Below are 19,213 nucleotides of genomic sequence, written 5' to 3'. Positions count from 1 at the left end.
AAGCAAAGTAAGTAAATGTCTACGTACTTTATTGTAAATAAGTGATTAATTTCCATTAACCTCTTTAAAATGTAGAGGATAGCCCATGCACCCCTATTAATACCCTTGGCACTCTTAGGGATACCACACTGGGAAGCTATTGTGTGGTTACAGTATTGTATTGACACTTAATGTAATGTTACATGTAGATAACTATTTTGTAGTTTTCCATGTATCAATTTTCTATGAGTTTTAAGTTATTAACATTTAATTTGCTTTTTTTTTCATTTATATGAAGAGCTAACTTGTAAATATACCTTTACAAGAATCCGTCCCCTTTATTTCAGTTAACTTCATTAAGATAGTTCCAAAACTGGAGTTTCTGAGTCATGGGAATCGGTCTGCTTAATAGCTCTTGCCTGTTTATCTTTCAGAAGGTGCAGTGCCATTACCAGTGCATTCATAAAGCTGTCCCTAGAGAGCTTCTCAAATTGGATTTCATTTTCATATTTTAATTAAGGGTTGAGTGGTATATTTAGTTGTCCAGTTTTTTCATTTTAAGATTGTTAATGAAGCTCATCTTTTTGCAAGTGTTGCTTTTTTTCTTGTCTTTGACCATTCAGTAGAGATTGAGTGTTGACTTGATAGATTTGTGTAATTTTTGTAAATTTTACTGGTTATGCTTTTACAGTTGTCACCAGTAAATATAGGCAACTCTCCAGCACAATCTCCATCCAGTTTCTCCAAGACATCTTATATGCTGAGGAGCACTGAATAACTTGCAGCCTTCTGTCTTTTTACCCTTCTATGTATACCACATGCTGCTGCTTCTGCCTGTTCTGTTCTCCCTCCTTATATACATCTGGACAATATATTTTTATCTTTTGAAACACAGTTCTTGAGTCATCTTTTTCCAGATACCTTTCTCACCTCTCCCAATCTCAAATATGTGTTGATGCTCATGTTCTCACATAGCAATTTCTGTTGTACCTCTTAACATTGTTTAAATAGCTCCTTGAAGGACGTAGACTACATTTTGAGCACGTTTATATTAAAATTTGTGCTGTATAAGAATGTTTAATGGCATGGGGAACAACCACGTCAAGTTTAAAAAGTAGCCCCTCCCCCCAAATTAAAGTGTGATTTAAATAAATATATAGTGATTTAAATATATAAATATATAAATATATAGATAAATATATATATACACACATAAAAAATTAAGAAATTTTTAGGTTCTTGCCACTCAGAGTGCAGTCCTTGGGGATCCACAGCATCCACATCAGGTGGGAGCTTTGTAACACATGCAGAATCTCCCGCCACACACCTGCTTCTCAGAATGTGAGACTTAACAAGATCCTCAGGTGATTCCTGTGCATCTGAAGGGGGGAGAAGTACTGCTTTAGGCAGGTGATTCTCAAAACTAAAGTGTGAGGAGCACCAGGAGGGCTTGTTAAACCAAGATTGCTGGGCACCAGCCCCAGTATTTCTGATTCTGTAGGTCTGGGTGGGACCAGATAATCTGCATTTCTAAACCAGTTCTAGATGCTGCTGCCGCCCTGGAGACTCCCCTTGAGAGCCACAGAACTAGCCTGGAAATGAGCAGTCTGAGCCTGCTTTCATCTCCCTCCATGAGCTAAGAATGGCTTTTACATTTTTAAATGGTTGAAAAAAATCTAAGGAAGAGTAGTATTTTGTGACACATAAAAATTATACAAAATTCAAATTTGTCCGTGAATTTTAAAAGTTTTATTTGAACGCAGCCAAGCTCATTGATTTATGAATTGTTTATGGCTGCTTTTGAAGTACAAGGGCAGAGTTGAGTAATTATGCCAGGGGCTGTATGGCCTACAAAGGCTTACAATATTTACCATCTGGCTCTTTACATAAAAATGTTGCCATCCATGCGCTAAACTATTTAGACTATAACTGGAAACTAATTTTCAGAACCCTCAAAGATTCAATGCAGAATTCATTACAGTAAGTTCAGCTACTATAATCGTCTATAGCGAAGTACTGCTGTTAAATTTAGAAATAATGGAGCCTGAAAATATTCTGTATTTTAAGGTATTGATAGGACTACCCTTAAAGGCCTTTTCAGGGCTTGGCTTATTCTCACTTTGTAATGATAAAAATAAAGAAAAGGTTTATTTGTTATCATCTAGGTTCTCTCCCATTGACTTTAAGTATGTGGCCATTACTTTTCAGTCAAATACGGTTGTGAGCTAATTTGAAGAACCGGTGTTTTTTCTTTTTATTGTTGTCTGGTGCTATCTGTTCTCTCACCTAAAATGCATAGGCTATAAAGCTTTTCTGGAGCCTGTGAATTGTTTCAGCACACCTCATATTTCACTAGTTCCTAAGGGCAACCAAAAATAACTCACCAAGACCACTATGCAGAGGCTCCTATAGCCATCTACAAGCATCTCCTTCCCTTCTGCAGTCAGTAAGCAGGAATAAGGGGTTCCCCAGCCCCAGGGAGGTCAGCATGAGGGGTAATGCTTTGCCAGAAAGGGCTGTGGCCTTACTAATGAGTTCTGCTCTTTCCTCAAGCTTCGCAGCTTACTGATTTCCATACTTGAGAATAACGTTTGAAGAAAAGGATGATGTTTTCGGAAAACCAGCATTTGACACCACTCTATCTTCCCTACTTATTTAATAACTTTTAGTGCCATGTTAGGATGGTGCGTCATAGCTTGGCACTGCATGAACTAAAAACCAAATATGCAAATTGTTCACTTATTTTTTACCCTTTCCAATTACATTAGCAAACTTTGGGGGCTCAAATGCAAGGTGGTTTTGGATGTGGCAACCAGTTGCCAAAAACAGATGGAGGAAGTGAAACCAAGAAACAGCGAAGCAAACGGACTCAGAGGACGGGTGAGAAGGCAGCACCTCGCTCAAAGAAAAGGAAAAAGGACGAAGAGGAGAAACAAGCTATGTACTCTAGCACTGACACGTTTACCCACTTGAAACAGGTGAGGGTGAGTCATTTAGAGCAGCCCCTTTTAAAAGTCAAGGATATAGGCTGGGGGCAGTGGCTCATGCCTGTAATCCCAGCACTTTGGGAGGCTGAGGCAGGTGGATCACTTGAGGCATGAGTTTGAGGTGAGCTTAGCCAACATGGCAAAACCCCATCTCTACTAAAAATACAAACATTTACTGGGCGTGGTGGTACACGCCTGTAATCCCAGCTACTTGGGAGGCTGAGGCACGAGAATTGCTTGAGCCTGGATGGCGGAGGTTGCAGTGAGCCAAGATTGTGCCACTGCACTCCAGCCTGGGTGACAGAATGAGACTCTGTCTCAAAAAAAAAAAAAAAAAAAAAAAAACAAGGACACAAGAGATCAAATGCTAAAAGACATCTGGACAAGTAACCTAGTAGACTTTTTCCAAGCAGAATTGCACCATATCCTATTGGCATCTGAAATTTACGGTAATAGAAATGGATTGATAGGTGATAAGTCAAGATTTTATGTTCATAAGGAGTAGCCTCAGTACCAAGAAAAAAATCTGTCCTCAGTACTTTGTTGTGACTCTGAATCCAAAGAAATGCATTGTAAATTCTGTTCTGCACCTTTGTAGTTGTTACAGAAGGTGGGAGACAGTTGCTAATAGTGCTGTTGGTGGTACCCAGCCTCAGTTTATGCCCTGGTTCTTGCTGAGCATCGATAAGAAATATGTTTTTCTTGTTAGATGCCTTGGCAGCATTCATTTAGTACAGAGCTTATTTTTAAGTCTCAAAGGTCTGTAGTTTCTCTCACTTATTCCAGCATTTTGATACTTGAAAATTTTAAGTCTTATTTTTCTGAAGCCTTATTCAACAAAGTTGCTTCGGGTCTTAGAAATTTGAGCTACACTGAGTTCCTTTTATCATGTACATTACTCTTAAATGTGTTTTTTAATAGCAGCTCTCTCTGCTCCCTCTAATGGAACCAATCATTGGAGTGAACTTTGCGCACTTTCTTCCTTATGGCAGTGGCCAATTTAATAGTGGGAATCGACTTCTAGGAACTTTTGGCAGTGCTACCCTGGAAGGGGTTTCGGACTACTATTCTCAGTTGATCTACAAGGTATGTTTTTCTGCCAAGGTGTTGTCTTGCTTCATCTTTGGGTAACATGTCAGAATTGATAGAGCTTGTCTTGTTTTTGTATGTAGTTTACATCTACTCTTCCAAGTTTTATTAAAACTTAAGTTCAGCTACAGGGTTAAAAGTTTCCCTGGTGAAGTATTTCTAGCATAAACATTTGAAGTTGTTTTTATAGGTAAGAATACAATTGCAAGAAATATCTATTATGTACTTCCATGGTAGTGGAAATCCTTATTTCCTTATAACCTTTATTAACGCTTAAAATGAATTCAAAAATCATTGTAAATGGTGGGGATTTAAAAAAAGTAGTATTTTACCTTGAAAAATGAAATTAAACAATTTTAAGTGTATCTTATCTAATAATTTAGGTATTAAGTACAACTAATTCCTAAACTATTGTAGGTTTTTTTTTTTTTTTTTTTTTTTGAGACAGGGTCTCGCTCTGTCACCCAGGCCAGATTGCAGTGGTGCAATCTCAGCTCACTGCAATCTCTGCCTCCCAAATTCAAGCAATTCTAGTGCCTCAACCTACCAAGTAGCTGGGACTACAGGCATGCACCACCACGCCCTGAGGTCAAGGCTGCAGTGAGCATGATTGTGCCGTTGCCCTTTACCTCTAGCTTGGGTGACAGAGCAAGTCTCTGTCTCCAAAAAGAAAAAAAAAAAAACCTATCTCAACTCATAAGCTGTTCTCCAACCTTATTTTATCATCCTCATGAAATTCTTTATCTTTGCAAAATTTGTAATTTGACTTTGCACTTGATTTGCATGGTGTTATTGGTAGATTCCAAGTCTCTCCTTGAGAGACTAATCAGTAAATGACAAATTGGTGATAACTCTTAAGCTGGGAGAGGTGTCTGAAGAGGAACTACATTAATGATTTAGTTACTTTAGTAGTAGTATTACTACTGTTACTTCTTTTAAAGGTCTTAGTCAATCCGGATTCTCATATCTCGGATGTGAGTTGTATTACAAGTTTAAGACCAGAAATTCTTAAGTTTTTCATAGAACTAGGGCATATCTTAATGAGAACTTAAAGGATATTTTGATAATATTTTGCAATTTATTGATTGCATTTTAAAGTTATCCTTCACTAGCTATAACCATGAAACTTGAAGAATTGCATAAATAAAATCAGGTATAAAGGAAATTAGCTTCTTAATTTCAGAGCTTAAGTAGTCAAGCTGGGTAAAGTAAGCAAGTTGATATGTCCATAAAATCACGAGTATCTGTTCCACTAAGAAGCCTCCTGGCCTTGTATGTATTGTTTTCTTGGTGTGTAAGGTACATCTTGATTACATTTCTGTAGCCTTGCTTCTATGTGCAAAAAATTCACAGAACTACGTTTTAGCAAGGTCATTGCATATTTGCTCAGTAGCGTATAATTTAAATTTTTTGGTCTCCTGCAGCAGAATAATTTAAGTAATCCTCCAACACCCCCTGCCTCTCTTCCTCCTACACCACCTCCTATGGCTTGTCAGAAGATGGCCAATGGTTTTGCAACAACTGAAGAACTTGCTGGAAAAGCCGGAGCATTAGTGAGCCATGAAGGTATGATTATAGCCTCCAAATTTCACACCTTGGAGAAACGTGCCTCTGCCAGATGTGTATTGTGAAATGGCAATAGAATTGTAAAGTTCTACCCATATATCAGTGTTGACTAAATGTATTTATGGTTTTGTGTTTTTGCTTTTCTAGTTACCAAAACTCTAGGACCTAAACCATTTCAGCTGCCCTTCAGACCCCAGGACGACTTGTTGGCCCGAGCTCTTGCTCAGGGCCCCAAGACAGTTGATGTGCCAGCCTCCCTCCCAACACCACCTCATAACAATCAGGAAGAATTAAGGTACAGGTTATTTTTTTCTCAAATAATTTTTAGTTATTTCTTTTTTTTTTTTTTTAAATGTATGTATGTGGCATAATGTCTTTAGGAATAGCATGTAGAAACATTTGAAGAGTAAAATTTGGTGAATAATCTTCAGGATTTAAAGTTTATAAGACATTGTTACCATTAAACATAATTAGTTTGCATATTTTTAAGCCTACATCATATAGATAGTTAAATAATCTAATAGACATTTAAGTATTAGATTATTTAATCTAATTAAATAATCTAATAGACATTAAGGCAATGGAAAATCTCCATGCAACATATTTCAGAAATCATTGTCCTTTAAAGGCTATTAATGCAATTTATTGGGTTTATTGTTGTTCGTAGATGTCTAAAATGAAAGAGCAGAAGTTGCTATATCAGAGAACGCTGTCATAGAAGAGAGTTTAAGAACTGTCTGGGGTTTGACCTCTTTATGTCAGTTCTTTAACTGTAAGATTCTAATTGGGGAGAATCAAGTTCCCTTAGTAGATAATTGCTAGCCAACTCTTTAGATCCAGAGGGTTCTTACAACTTCATCAAATAATTATCTCTTCCTTGGAAAATCTGCCCACTACCCTCTGTTTGATGAGACATTTATTTAACCTAAGTCCCTTACTTTATTAATGGGGAAACTATGGACCAAAGTGGAGAATAATCTGTCCCGATTGAGGATCCAGGTCCTCTTTCTACTGTACCTCAGTAGGTCAGCCTTTTTTGGGTCTCCTGCATGACAGCTGCTTCTCTGCGTGAGGAGTGGGAGACAGCAGTTCCACAGGGTTGTGGAACTTAGTCTGAGACCTCACAATTGGCCTGGTAGACTCGAATTTGAACTCAACAGGAGGGACCAAGTTTTCTCCCATCTTGCCAGTGTAAAGAGCAGCAGTAGGACAGCTGTCTTCCCAGTCAGGTGGACACAAGGTGTGACCATTGCATATGTGCTTGTACTTCTCTTCCTTTTTTTGTGTGTTTTTAAAGTTTTCCTTTTTTATTGTTAAATCCAACCAGCAGCTCTTTCCTTTTCAAGCTACAGGAGTGCTACCCTAGGCTCAATGATCTGGGATTTTGAAAAGGTGCTTTCATGCTTTCTGTGTTACATGCTAATCAGAACATCTTCCTCTTTGTCAGGTCTTCAAACTTTGGTGCTGAAGCTTTGGTTAAAAGGAAACATACCATTTAAATTATTTTGTAACTAAATATTGTTCTTGTATTTTTTTTCCCAGTGTGGCTCTGAGCTGATTGATTTGCTGCTCATCGTATAGGTGCTGCCCAGGGTATCCTTACAGCTGTATTCATAGATGTCAGCAGGGTTGGTACAGGAAGCCCCCAGTGGTGGATTTGCAGACTTTGATGTGTGTGTTTATGTTTTTTCAGGATACAGGATCACTGTGGTGATCGAGATACTCCTGACAGTTTTGTTCCCTCATCCTCTCCTGAGAGTGTGGTTGGGGTAGAAGTGAGCAGGTATCCAGATCTGTCATTGGTCAAGGAGGAGCCTCCAGAACCGGTGCCGTCCCCCATCATTCCAATTCTTCCTAGCACTGCTGGGAAAAGTAAGAAAAACACTTAACCTTATTATTTCCCTTTACACTACACCAATTTACTAATGTAAATATTTTGATTTTGAAAATCCATTAACACTTTTTTCCTCTTTTTTTCCTCTCTTTAAGGTTCAGAATCAAGAAGGAATGACATAAAAACTGAGCCAGGCACTTTATATTTTGCGTCACCTTTTGGTCCTTCCCCAAATGGTCCCAGATCAGGTCTTATATCTGTAGCAATTACTCTGCATCCTACAGCTGCTGAGGTAAAAGATTAAATGACTTCTTAATGTTAAACAGTATGTCCCCAATTTTAAAAGATGGGTCAGGTGTCTACCATGAAACACACACAACAGGATCACTGAGGATAAAGGGTCAGAGAGCAGGGCTGATGCTCACTGCAGACCTCTCAGCTGCCTTTGAGTGCCATCGTTTGTCATTGAATTGGTCTCAGCCTACGTCAAGTAAAAAGGGAAATTAGAGCTCACGTTTTCTTATTAAAGGATGTATACTTTAGAGAACTTTTTTTTTTTTTTTTTTTAAATAGAGACACAGTCTCCCTCTGTTGCCCAGGCCGGAGTGCAGTGGCACAGTCATAGCTCACTGCAGCCTCAAACTTACTGGGCTCAAGTAATCCTTCTGCTTTAGCCTCCTCAGTGGCTGGGACTACATGTGTGAGCCATCATGTCCATCTCAGAAAAAACTTCTTTGTAACTGTTAACAGAGAAGAAAATTAAGCAATGAAAAAAACTTTATCAGCAGTAATAGTTTTGCAGAAGCAATAGAAATGTTCTTCAAGTAGCATCTGCTTATATCAAACATAAGTAATTTCCTGAGGATTTTTTATTTTTTTAACTCTGAATTCTGTGAAGACATTTCAGTAGAGACCAAACTAAAAGTCCAATGATGTGATATTTTGGTTATCAACAAAATACAGCAGTAGCAGGACCTTTGTCTGTTCTTATGGGATGTGTCAGAGCTGGAGGGAAGCCCCTGGAAGTAAGCTTTCTGACCACCTGTAGGAACTGACGGGGTCTGTCAGATGTTACGATATCTAAAATAGTTTAATGTGTTCCTAGATATTTAATGTTAATTGGAATCCCTTTATGAGGATTCCTGTTTATAAATTTCTTTTTTTGGATATTGGTTCGTTCGAGCTAATTTTTTTCCTGAGTTGCCTTCTGGGTGAATAATACAGCATTTGCATTTGGTTTTAGAACATTAGCAGTGTTGTGGCTGCGTTTTCCGACCTTCTTCACGTCCGAATCCCTAACAGCTATGAGGTTAGCAATGCTCCAGATGTCCCATCCATGGGTTTGGTCAGTAGCCACAGAATCAACTCGGGTTTGGAGTATCGACAGCATTTACTTCTTCGTGGGCCTCCGCCAGGATCTGCAAACCCTCCCAGATTAGTGAGCTCTTACCGGCTGAAGCAGCCTAATGTACCATTTCCTCCAGCAAGCAATGGTGAGCTAGTGAGCTTTTTGTTAACCCCAAATCCATTCCTGATTCAAAAGTTAAGCTTACTCTTTGAGATACTGATTATCTTTTAACAACGGACAGGTAACATGCTGGCGTATAGTCCTTGGTGAAGTCACCATGTGTGGGTGTTCTGTTTTCTGTGCTGTGATTTCACCTCTAGTGCTTTGGCCTGTGTATTCTGTCATGCTGTCACCAGGGGCTATGTGAGTGCCAGCCATCTGCGCAGGCTGCCAGAAGAAGCCCATGACGGGCTTGCCCTTGAGCAGCTTTTGTTCTTCCTGTCTCCCAACCCCCATCCCACTGCGCCTGGGCCACCTGGTACAGATGGGGCTGGTGACCTGACGCGGGTTCTGTTTCCTGTTCTCCTCTGCTTGCCATCCTCACCTACCTCTTGTTTTACCCCTGCACCAGCTCTATAGGGCCCTTCTCTTCCCACAGAGGTGTTCATGCCTCCCATCTCTGAGAATGGAACAACTTCCTTAGACCGACCATGATGTCGCTTTCCTTCCTGCCTCACTGGCAATCTTACGAGTGTGCTCAGTCCAGGCCCTGGCTTCCTCCTCTTGGCTTCTAGCTGTTTCTGTCACTTTTCCCCTGCTCCTTTTTGCCTTCACACTGCACCTGAATGATGCTTTCTAATTCCTGAGTCCTTATTTACCTTCTTATCCTTGGCCTTGGCTCTTTCCTCATTTCTGACTCTGCAAGTCACACTTATTTAAGACTCTTACACGTATGTCATTGTATCTTTCATAAAATGTTTCTTTACCATCTCAACCTGCAAGCAAAGGTAATATCTGTTTCCCTCTCCGTCTTACTGTGTGCTTAGACTGAGTAGTAATCTCTGTTTCCCTCTCCGTCTTACTGTGTGCTTAGACTGAGTAGTAATCTCTGTTTCCCTCTCCGTCTTACTGTGTGCTTAGACTGAGTAGTAATCTCTGTTTCCCTCTCCGTCTTACTGTGTGCTTAGACTGAGTAGTAATCTCTGTTTCCCTCTCCGTCTTACTGTGTGCTTAGACTGAGTAGTAATCTCTGTTTCCCTCTCCGTCTTACTGTGTGCTTAGACTGAGTAGTAATCTCTGTTTCCCTCTCCGTCTTACTGTGTGCTTAGACTGAGTAGTAATCTCTGTTTCCCTCTCCGTCTTACTGTGTGCTTAGACTGAGTAGTAATCTCTGTTTCCCTCTCTGTCTTACTGTGTGCTTAGACTGAGTAGTAATCTCTCTTGGTGACTTAGTTTTATTAGATTCTTCTTTTATACTGCCATTGCTTTCCCGGCTATTTGAGAATAGGCATGTTTCTTTATTTCTGCCCTAGTGTCAGATAATCGACTCTGTAACCATTGCTTAGAAGATAAATTTTTTTTATTAATTAAAGAATAATGTAAAGTTAAGGAACCATGTTGTAATGAGTTGACACTGCATAATTTTTCACCATGTGCCACCTTGTGTCATCAGTCAGTTTTAATTACTAACAAAAGTTGATTGCCTTTAGGTCTTTCTGGATATAAGGATTCTAGTCATGGTATTGCAGAAAGCGCAGCACTCAGACCACAGTGGTGTTGTCATTGTAAAGTGGTTATTCTTGGAAGTGGTGTGCGGAAATCTTTCAAAGATCTGACCCTTTTGAACAAGGTACTTTGCTATTCCTTTTATGACCCCACCTCCTACCTCCAGTGAAAATGTCTTTGGCAGTGTCTCTTCCAACATCACAGAGAGACACCACTTATGGTGGTGTGACGGACACATGTTCCTGGTGATGGCACCAGCGTATATCAGACGTGCTTGGGCTGAACACCAAAGAGCTACAACAGGCTGTTAAAGGGAATATTATGAGGACCACCTATTTTTAGAGTGAACCGTGGACCACATAGTTTGGTTTTGTACATGTATTTTTTCCCTAGCTAAATTATCACATGCTAAATATTGGAACATAGTTTCCTTTCTCCTATTAAGATAAAGAACCACTGTCACTTCTGAATATAACATAAAAACAATGTATAGATCCTGTTTTCATTAAATTTTGACTTGTTGAGATTCCCACACATTTCTCTTTGCTTTTCAGGATTCCCGAGAAAGCACCAAGAGGGTAGAGAAGGACATTGTCTTCTGTAGTAATAACTGCTTTATTCTTTATTCATCAACTGCACAAGCGAAAAACTCAGAAAACAAGGTGAGATTAGGATAATCTCAGCTGATAACAATGTGTAACGAGTGACTTCTGTGTTCTGGGCATATGGGAGTGAATAAAGATGTGTCCCTGCCTTCATGGAGCTCTGTGTGGGGAATCCAAAGCAGGTGCTGACCCGGCAGAGGAGGAGAGGGTGTAGGGAGCCTTGAGTCATGCTACCTTTTCAGCTTAGTTATTTGATAGAAGTGGGCAGAGTTATGTTCTAAAAGTTAGTAAACAGAACACTAATGTTAAAATCTTTAATTTTACCAGTTTAATATTTTTTTTGAGACGGAGTCTCATTCTGGTCCCACAGGCTGAAGGGCATTGGCACATCTTGGCTCACTGCAGACTCCGCCTCCCAATTCAAGCAATTCTCCTGCCTCAGCCTCCTGAGTAGCTAGGATAACAGGTGCGCGCCACCACGCCCAGCTAATTTTTGTAGTTTAGTAGAGATGGGGCTTCACCATGTTGGCCAGGCTGGTCTCAAACTCTTGACCTCGTGATCCGCCCACCTCAGCCTCCCAAAGTGCTGGGATTACAGGTGTGAGCCACTGCGCCCGGCCGTAAATATCTTAATATTTTAAAATTATTTTTATTGATGTTACCCCAATAGGAAAACCTGTTTAAAGATAAAATTTAAGACTATTTGTACATTTTAAGAGAAAACACTTTGCTCACAGTATGGTGAAAGAGGTCTGTTTTACTTGATTTTATGTAATTTGAGTGTGTCCAACTAATAGTTGATACAAACGATATGTTTGTAATCATGTTTTGAAGGAAGCTTTTCCTGTACAGTAATACTGCCAGTCATTCCTCCATCCAGGTTATTGCTCTGGTATGTCTTTCACAGAAGAACATTCTGAAGACTTATTTTTAACAGGTAGTTGTCTGTAGTATGCCTGTAATAAAATCCAAGCTAGATGACAAATAAATTTAGACCTTAAAATACATCAGCCTAAATGCAAGAAGGATTTTTTTTTTCCACCAGATAGTTTAAGTTGGTGTGCAGTCCCTGCCTGATTTGATATGAGGCATGTCTTTTTTCAGATACCTTGTCAGGCTTGGGGCATGTGAAAAGAGGGCAGCCTGTGGGTTGGTGTTTATTAGTTTATGATACTCTGTACCATAAAGTAAATAAGCTGTTGGAGATTTCCCCTCAGCTCAACTGTTTCAGCAGCCGGATCAGAGCTGAGAAGCCTCAGAGAAAAGTTAGTATGATTCATTTGTTGACAGGAGCTCCTTCCCTTTCTCTAACATTTACACCAATTGATTAAGCCTGAGATTAACAGATGTGAATTTTAGAGTGGAGATAAGCTCTCAAGAAATGATGCTGCAGCATTCTTATTTGGTTAAACAAAAAACACTGTTCCATTGTACAAATTATATTAGCTCTTCTGACAGCATTGTGTGTGTGTGTGTGTTTTTTTCTTTTTCTGGTTTTAATATAGTTAGAAAGGGGATTGTCCCAGAAAGTGTAAGAACAGAATATTCTCCAGAATTATGCCTTTGTGGAAAAGGCCTCGAAAGGATGCAGCACAGCTGCCATCACCCGCTCTCTATCCCTGTGCACCTTAGAGCATGGTCAGCTTCTGCGGTGCATGAGCCCCAGCACTTACTGCTGACTCTCCCTCTGCCCCTCAGGTCACCCATCCTCTTCAGTCATACTGCTCAGCTTCTTGTCTTAACAAGAACTGCTTTTCGGGCTTGTGAATTATTTTTCTTTCTCATGGTTTCTTTATGTTGCCCAGGAATCCATTCCTTCATTGCCACAATCACCTATGAGAGAAACGCCTTCCAAAGTATTTCATCAGTACAGCAACAACATCTCCACTTTGGATGTGCACTGTCTCCCCCAGCTCCCGGAGAAAGCTTCTCCCCCTGCCTCACCACCCATCGCCTTCCCTCCTGCTTTTGAAGCAGCCCAAGTCGAGGCCAAGCCAGATGAGCTGAAGGTGACAGTCAAGCTGAAGCCTCGGCTAAGAGCTGTCCATGGTGGGTTTGAAGATTGCAGGCCGCTCAATAAAAAATGGAGAGGAATGAAATGGAAGAAGTGGAGCATTCATATTGTAATCCCTAAGGGGACATTTAAACCACCTTGTGAGGACGAAATAGATGAATTTCTAAAGAAATTGGGCACTTCCCTTAAAGCTGATCCTGTGCCCAAAGACTATCGGAAGTGTTGCTTTTGTCATGAAGAAGGTGATGGATTGACAGATGGACCAGCAAGGCTACTCAACCTTGACTTGGATCTGTGGGTCCACTTGAACTGCGCTCTGTGGTCCACGGAGGTCTATGAGACTCAGGCTGGTGCCTTAATAAATGTGGAGCTAGCTCTGAGGAGAGGCCTACAAATGAAATGTGTCTTCTGTCACAAGACAGGTGCCACTAGTGGATGCCACAGATTTCGATGCACCAACATTTATCACTTTACTTGCGCCATTAAAGCACAATGCATGTTTTTTAAGGACAAAACTATGCTTTGCCCCATGCACAAACCAAAGGGAATTCATGAGCAAGAATTAAGTTACTTTGCAGTCTTTAGGAGGGTCTATGTTCAGCGCGATGAGGTGCGACAGATTGCTAGCATCGTGCAACGAGGAGAACGGGACCATACCTTTCGCGTGGGTAGCCTCATCTTCCACACAATCGGTCAACTGCTTCCACAGCAGATGCAAGCATTCCATTCTCCTAAAGCACTCTTCCCTGTGGGCTATGAAGCCAGCCGGCTGTACTGGAGCACGCGCTATGCCAACAGGCGCTGCCGCTACCTGTGCTCCATCGAGGAGAAGGATGGGCGCCCAGTGTTTGTCATCAGGATTGTGGAACAAGGCCATGAAGACCTGGTTCTAAGTGACATCTCACCTAAAGGTAACGTCTGCCATTCACATACTGTGCAGAGCTACTTACTCTGATGTCAGGCTAATGAATGTATTTTGTCAATTTTCCATGTTTGTCTCATGTTCATTTTATATTTTATAATGTGTATTTTTCACTTACAAATGCCAATCTTTGTGTTCTCACACCTTGCTCTCTTTGCTATACAGTTGTCTAAACACTTTCATAGTCAATATATCTTTGAACATAAGAGTTGGTGAAGTAAATCCGAGAATGATTTGTAGATAAAGGTTGCCTGTCATTTGCATTGGGGACCTCCTTTTTCTTCTTCTTCTTCCTTTTTTTTTTTTTCTTTTTTTCTTTTTTTGAGACGGAGTTTCTCTTTTGTTGCACAGGCTGGACTGCAATGGCGCGATCTCAGTTCCCTGCAACGTCCGCCTCCTGGGTTCAAGTGATTCTCCTGCCTCAGCCTCCCGAGTAGCTGGGATTACAGGCTTGCGCTACCATGCCTGGCTAATTTTTATATTTTTAGTAGTTTTTAATTTTGTATTTTTAGTATTTTAGGGGTTTTGGCATGTTGGCCTGGCTGGTCTCAAACTCCTGACCTTAGGTGATCCACCTGCCTCAGCCACCCAAAGTGCTGGGATTACAGATGTGAGCCACTGTACCTGGCAGGGACCCCCTTTTTCTTGAAGTCAGTTTCTAGAAGGCAGGAATGACATCTAAACCATACTGTATACATTGTCTTATCTTAGGAACATCAGATATTACTTAAGTTTAGAGATGGAAATTAAACACTTAGTTTGGACCTCCATGGTTAAGTCTAGATTGTCACTTTTGCTTATGTAGAAAGTACACAAACAAAAGTATGTGGAGCTACTTTCTTAAGTTTAGCACTTTAAAAAAAAAAAAGTCTGAAAATACTTGAAAGATAATTCCAAAGAAAATATCAATTTAACATTTTAATTTAAATCTGAGGGGAAAGGAACGTAGCTATAGACATTACCAATTAGACTAATCATTTTAAAATCTGGTATGTTATATGGCCACTACGAAAGTAAATGAACTGTTTGCGTGAATTTCAGTTACATTAAATTTTTTCACTTTAATGTCCTTAATCTATTATTTTCCCCAAAATTTAAGTCTTTAAAAAAAATTGCTGCCATTTAATAAACAGGTTCATTAGATTATTACCAAACAGATTTATTAGATTATTGCCCAACAGGATTTATTTGGAAATTAGTAAATCCTTGTGAGTGGTTATTCTTCATTTTGCTCTTGTTTTTTATACTGTATCCTATTTCCCATAAAAATTATGTTTTTGTCCCTATGTAGGTGTCTGGGATAAGATTTTGGAGCCTGTGGCATGTGTGAGAAAAAAGTCTGAAATGCTCCAGCTTTTCCCAGCATATTTAAAAGGAGAGGATCTGTTTGGCCTGACCGTCTCTGCAGTGGCACGCATAGCGGAATCAGTGAGTGTCTTGGTCAGGCTTTGAGATTGGGATTGCTTTCCTGATTCAGTGTGACCACTTGAACACATGCCGTAACATTTGTGGCACTCTTCAGAAAGTGGCTGAGCCTGTGGATTAACCCGTTTCTCTTAGGGAAATAAGGCATTGGTGATTAATCGGGAGAGCTCAGTACGTGTTGGTATTCACCCAGTTGAGGTAGTTAACAAACTTCAGGTTCTCTTCCAGGCTGGAGGCAAGCAGGGGTGAAGGACACCAGGCTTGTCACATCTTCTGAGTGTGCTGGATGGGTGAGGACACTCTCCTCTCCCCTTGCCTTTCTAAAGTTTCTCCCGCCTCAGGATGTCAGTGTGCCCATTTCTGACACTTGGGTATTTATGGCCACTCTCTGCCGTCTTCCTAGGATGAAGCCACTAGAGGGCAGTAGATCGCAGCAGCAGTGATTTATGTCCTCTCTTGACATTTCTTTGCTTAAAAGATGACAAGCCTGTTTGTCAGTGAGTCTAACTGAACCATATCTACACAATAGTTTTAGAAAATTGTATGATTCTAAGGCATTGTTTTCAAGAATAAAAATATCATTGGTGTGTTTTCTTTGGACAGGCAGAGGAAACCCCAAAAGCCACTGAGTAATGTGCCTAATTGTTTTTTTTGGAATTGCCCTGCCTAAATGATACTTATCTTTTATGACTATGGAGAAATAAATTTCACAAGCAATGTATTCCAGAAAAGACCTTTAACATGTAAATGACTTTGAGTAAAGCTTGAGTTAACACCTCTGCTCTATGCTCCCAGGACATGGAGAGCGATGACCTCATCATATCAGAGTCCAATTGAAAGAAGTGAGAAACGATCAAGAAAGAAACCATATAGATGATTTTTTAACTATTTTTAATTGTAAAATTCCAGACAGAGATATGAAAGTTGGCATTAATACAGGTGAAAGAACTAAATGCGAATCAGTACATGCCCTGTGTTTGTGGGTATTGTGTGTTTCAGTCAAACCCTGAAATCCCACAAGCATGTATATTGGTCAGCCAGTGTTTGTTGCATGGGCTAATCTTTTTCTTCAAGGAGCATTTGGCAGGGTTTACCTAAGTTTAGCTTTGAAACAATTTGCATACTCATATTTAAGTAGATCTACCTGCAGGCCGATAGTGTTAACATAAGCTAGAAGACCATTTTATTATCGGGGAAAACGCTGATGAGTTATTTCCGTCGTGGGCCATCCTTTGACCAGCTTGAGATTGTCTGTAGTCTCCATCAGGTGGGTTGACTTTGTGTCTACTTTGCTTCTTTTCAGCTACCTGGGGTTGAGGCATGTGAAAACTATACCTTCCGATATGGCCGAAATCCTCTCATGGAACTTCCTCTTGCCGTTAACCCCACAGGTTGTGCCCGTTCTGAACCTAAAATGAGTGCCCATGTCAAGAGGTTTGTGTTAAGGTATTTTGTTTTAACTTCACATAGTACAGCCCAGGGTTTCTAGGCATATTAGTGGTTTCCTGTGCTTGATTTGTCTGCTGCTTACAAACCCTGCTGTCTGGCTGTGTATGTGCCCAACTACATAAGAGAACTCGCCGTGTGTCTCTGCTAGGCAGCTTTCCATGTATGTTTCTGTCAGTAAGAATTTGAATTAACCTGGTTTTGGGCATTACTCAGAGGTATCTTCAGTTTTCCTTTTATTTTTTTCCTGTTGATATGCCATTGTCTGCAGGCCTCACACCTTAAACAGCACCAGCACCTCAAAGTCATTTCAGAGCACAGTCACTGGAGAACTGAACGCACCTTATAGTAAACAGTTTGTTCACTCCAAGTCATCACAGTACCGGAAAATGAAGACTGAATGGAAATCCAATGTGTATCTGGCACGGTCTCGGATTCAGGTGAAGAAATACTTTGTGTACAGGAAGTGGAGAGACAGGGTGGAGTCTAGCAATCTGAAGCTATTGATGTCCAGTATGTGAAAGTGATTTCACATAGCTGCAGAGTCAGAAACATGTTTTCAAAGTCGTATCAAATCCTGTCCCTTGGTAACACTAGGGATTTAATATGTAGTCTTGGAACTTGGTGATGGGCTTCCCCAAATGGAAAGCAGACCAGTGGAATCCACATCTTTGCATCTTGTTGAGAGCTCCTGGGAGGCAGGTAGCATTGTAATTTGCACACACTGGATTTGTGGAGTGCTCAGTAGAGCTGTTTCAAGCACTTGAGAGAAAGACAAATGAAAATATTTTCCAGAGGTACACCAATTTTGGAAGTTACCTTATCTTTTGGAAGCTACCGTTTCATGAAATCAGTGCACGTTTTTTGGTAGACTGTGGACTATCTTACAAGTGAGGCCGTGTATAGGCTAAGCATTTAAGTTTACACCTATAGGCCATACTTCCTGAGCTGCAGACCCAAATATCCAAATGCCTGTTCAGCATTTTTCTCCTTGGATGTCTCAGAATGGAATTACAAAGCTCTTACTTTGTCAAACTTGTCCAGCTCCTAAACCCCGCCATCCTACAGGCTCCTTGCTGAGTGATGTTACCGTTTGTGTACATTGGCTTCAGTACTGCCAGATTAAACCTAAAGCATCATCAAGTTCTGTTTTCTTCTAAAAATTCTCTCAGATCCACTCTTAGGTTTCCCAGCCCTATCTTGAGCCACATATCACTTGCCTGTACCACTGCAGGCCTGGCTGTCTCCTCCCATCCAGTTCCTTCTCAGCAGCCAGTGAAGTATCTTTACCATATAAATTGGATCAGCATTCCTTTGTCTATACTCATTCAGATTCTTGTTCCTTTGTTGGAACCCTTTTACTCCTCACTAGAAGTTTGTAGGATCTTCTCTTTATTGATATTTGGACATTTCACAGAACTACACCTCAGTGAAGGTCTTTTTGTTGATTGCTTTCCTCCCTTGATGAGCCCTTTCAACCTGGAGCATCGTGACCTTCCGTCTGAGAAATGTGTTTCGTATTCATTCTTTTGCAAGTTCTGCCCCTCTGTTTCCTCTGTGTTTGCACTAAAACCCCTGAGATTCAGGATCTCAAAGTGTGGACCTGAGACTAGAAGCAGCAGTGTCACCTGGGAGCTTGTTAGGACGTGCAGGTTCGGGGGCCCCAGCCCAGCCTCACTGAATCCAGCTCTGGAGGTGGGGCCCCCTGGATGATTCTCATGCATGCCAGAGAATAATTTCTGTCTTACATCCTTTCTCCCCTTCTGTTTTTTGTTTCCTTGTCTCTCTGTTCTTTCTGAGACTTCCTCTACTTTATCTGCTAATCTTTCTTGTCTTATTTTTAGAGATTAGCTACGAGCCCTTTCTGCTCTTGATCTTGTTGTTTGATATTTTGTTTTTACATTATGAGTGGAGTATCTGTGTTTTCTCTGCTGTTGCCCCTCTCTGTTGAGCCTCTCTCGGATTCTGTGGGTGAATTAGTGCTTTGCCTCTACTCCTTCCAGTTCTAGCTTTCCCCTGCTAAGTCAATTACTTTTCATTTTAAATAGTCCATTCACTCTTACACCCATTCGTGTTCTTGAGGAGTGTGCTTTTACTGTGATTTTAGTGGGTATCTTAACTGCGTTCAACCTGTCATCTTTAACCTGAAGCATTTTTGAGAGCTCTGGTTTCTGTCTCTTTACTCATTTCATCCTGCCACCCTCCCATCTGTCCACCTCCCTGGGGATCCCGTGGATGATCTAATATGTATCCTGTTTTTCTGTGCTAATATCTTAGAACTATATACACTTTTATGTACATATATAAAAATGGAATCATGTTATTTTTCTCCA

General features: G+C 40.5%; 1 protein-coding gene across 25 annotated transcripts in view; it reads left to right on the top strand.

Moving 5' to 3' along the window:
- Positions 1–19,213, top strand: part of KMT2C (lysine methyltransferase 2C) — a 303,762-nt gene that overhangs the window by 276,517 nt on the left and 8,032 nt on the right. For 17 of the 25 annotated variants that reach the window (XM_063726211.1, XM_063726208.1, XM_063726207.1 and 14 more), the window contains 13 exons: positions 2,748–2,963; positions 3,891–4,052; positions 5,480–5,621; positions 5,769–5,916; positions 7,315–7,493; positions 7,611–7,747; positions 8,699–8,948; positions 10,453–10,592; positions 11,023–11,130; positions 12,879–13,998; positions 15,301–15,437; positions 16,738–16,880; positions 17,152–17,320. In XM_063726211.1, coding sequence (XP_063582281.1) covers positions 2,748–2,963; positions 3,891–4,052; positions 5,480–5,621; positions 5,769–5,916; positions 7,315–7,493; positions 7,611–7,747; positions 8,699–8,948; positions 10,453–10,592; positions 11,023–11,130; positions 12,879–13,998; positions 15,301–15,437; positions 16,738–16,880; positions 17,152–17,320 — 3,051 coding nt within the window. Of the gene's footprint in view, positions 1–2,747; positions 2,964–3,887; positions 4,053–5,479; positions 5,622–5,768; positions 5,917–7,314; positions 7,494–7,610; positions 7,748–8,698; positions 8,949–10,452; positions 10,593–11,022; positions 11,131–12,878; positions 13,999–15,300; positions 15,438–16,737; positions 16,881–17,151; positions 17,321–19,213 lie in introns of all 25 variants that reach the window. The other 8 variants (XM_063726228.1, XM_063726214.1, XM_054560029.2 and 5 more) reach the window with 6 other exon arrangements.

Source organism: Pongo abelii, chromosome 6 (assembly GCF_028885655.2).
Source record: "Pongo abelii isolate AG06213 chromosome 6, NHGRI_mPonAbe1-v2.0_pri, whole genome shotgun sequence".
Classification (NCBI taxonomy): domain Eukaryota; kingdom Metazoa; phylum Chordata; class Mammalia; order Primates; family Hominidae; genus Pongo; species Pongo abelii.
The sequence above is the reverse complement of the archived record's forward strand: the minus strand, read 5'-3'. Positions and strand labels throughout refer to the sequence as shown.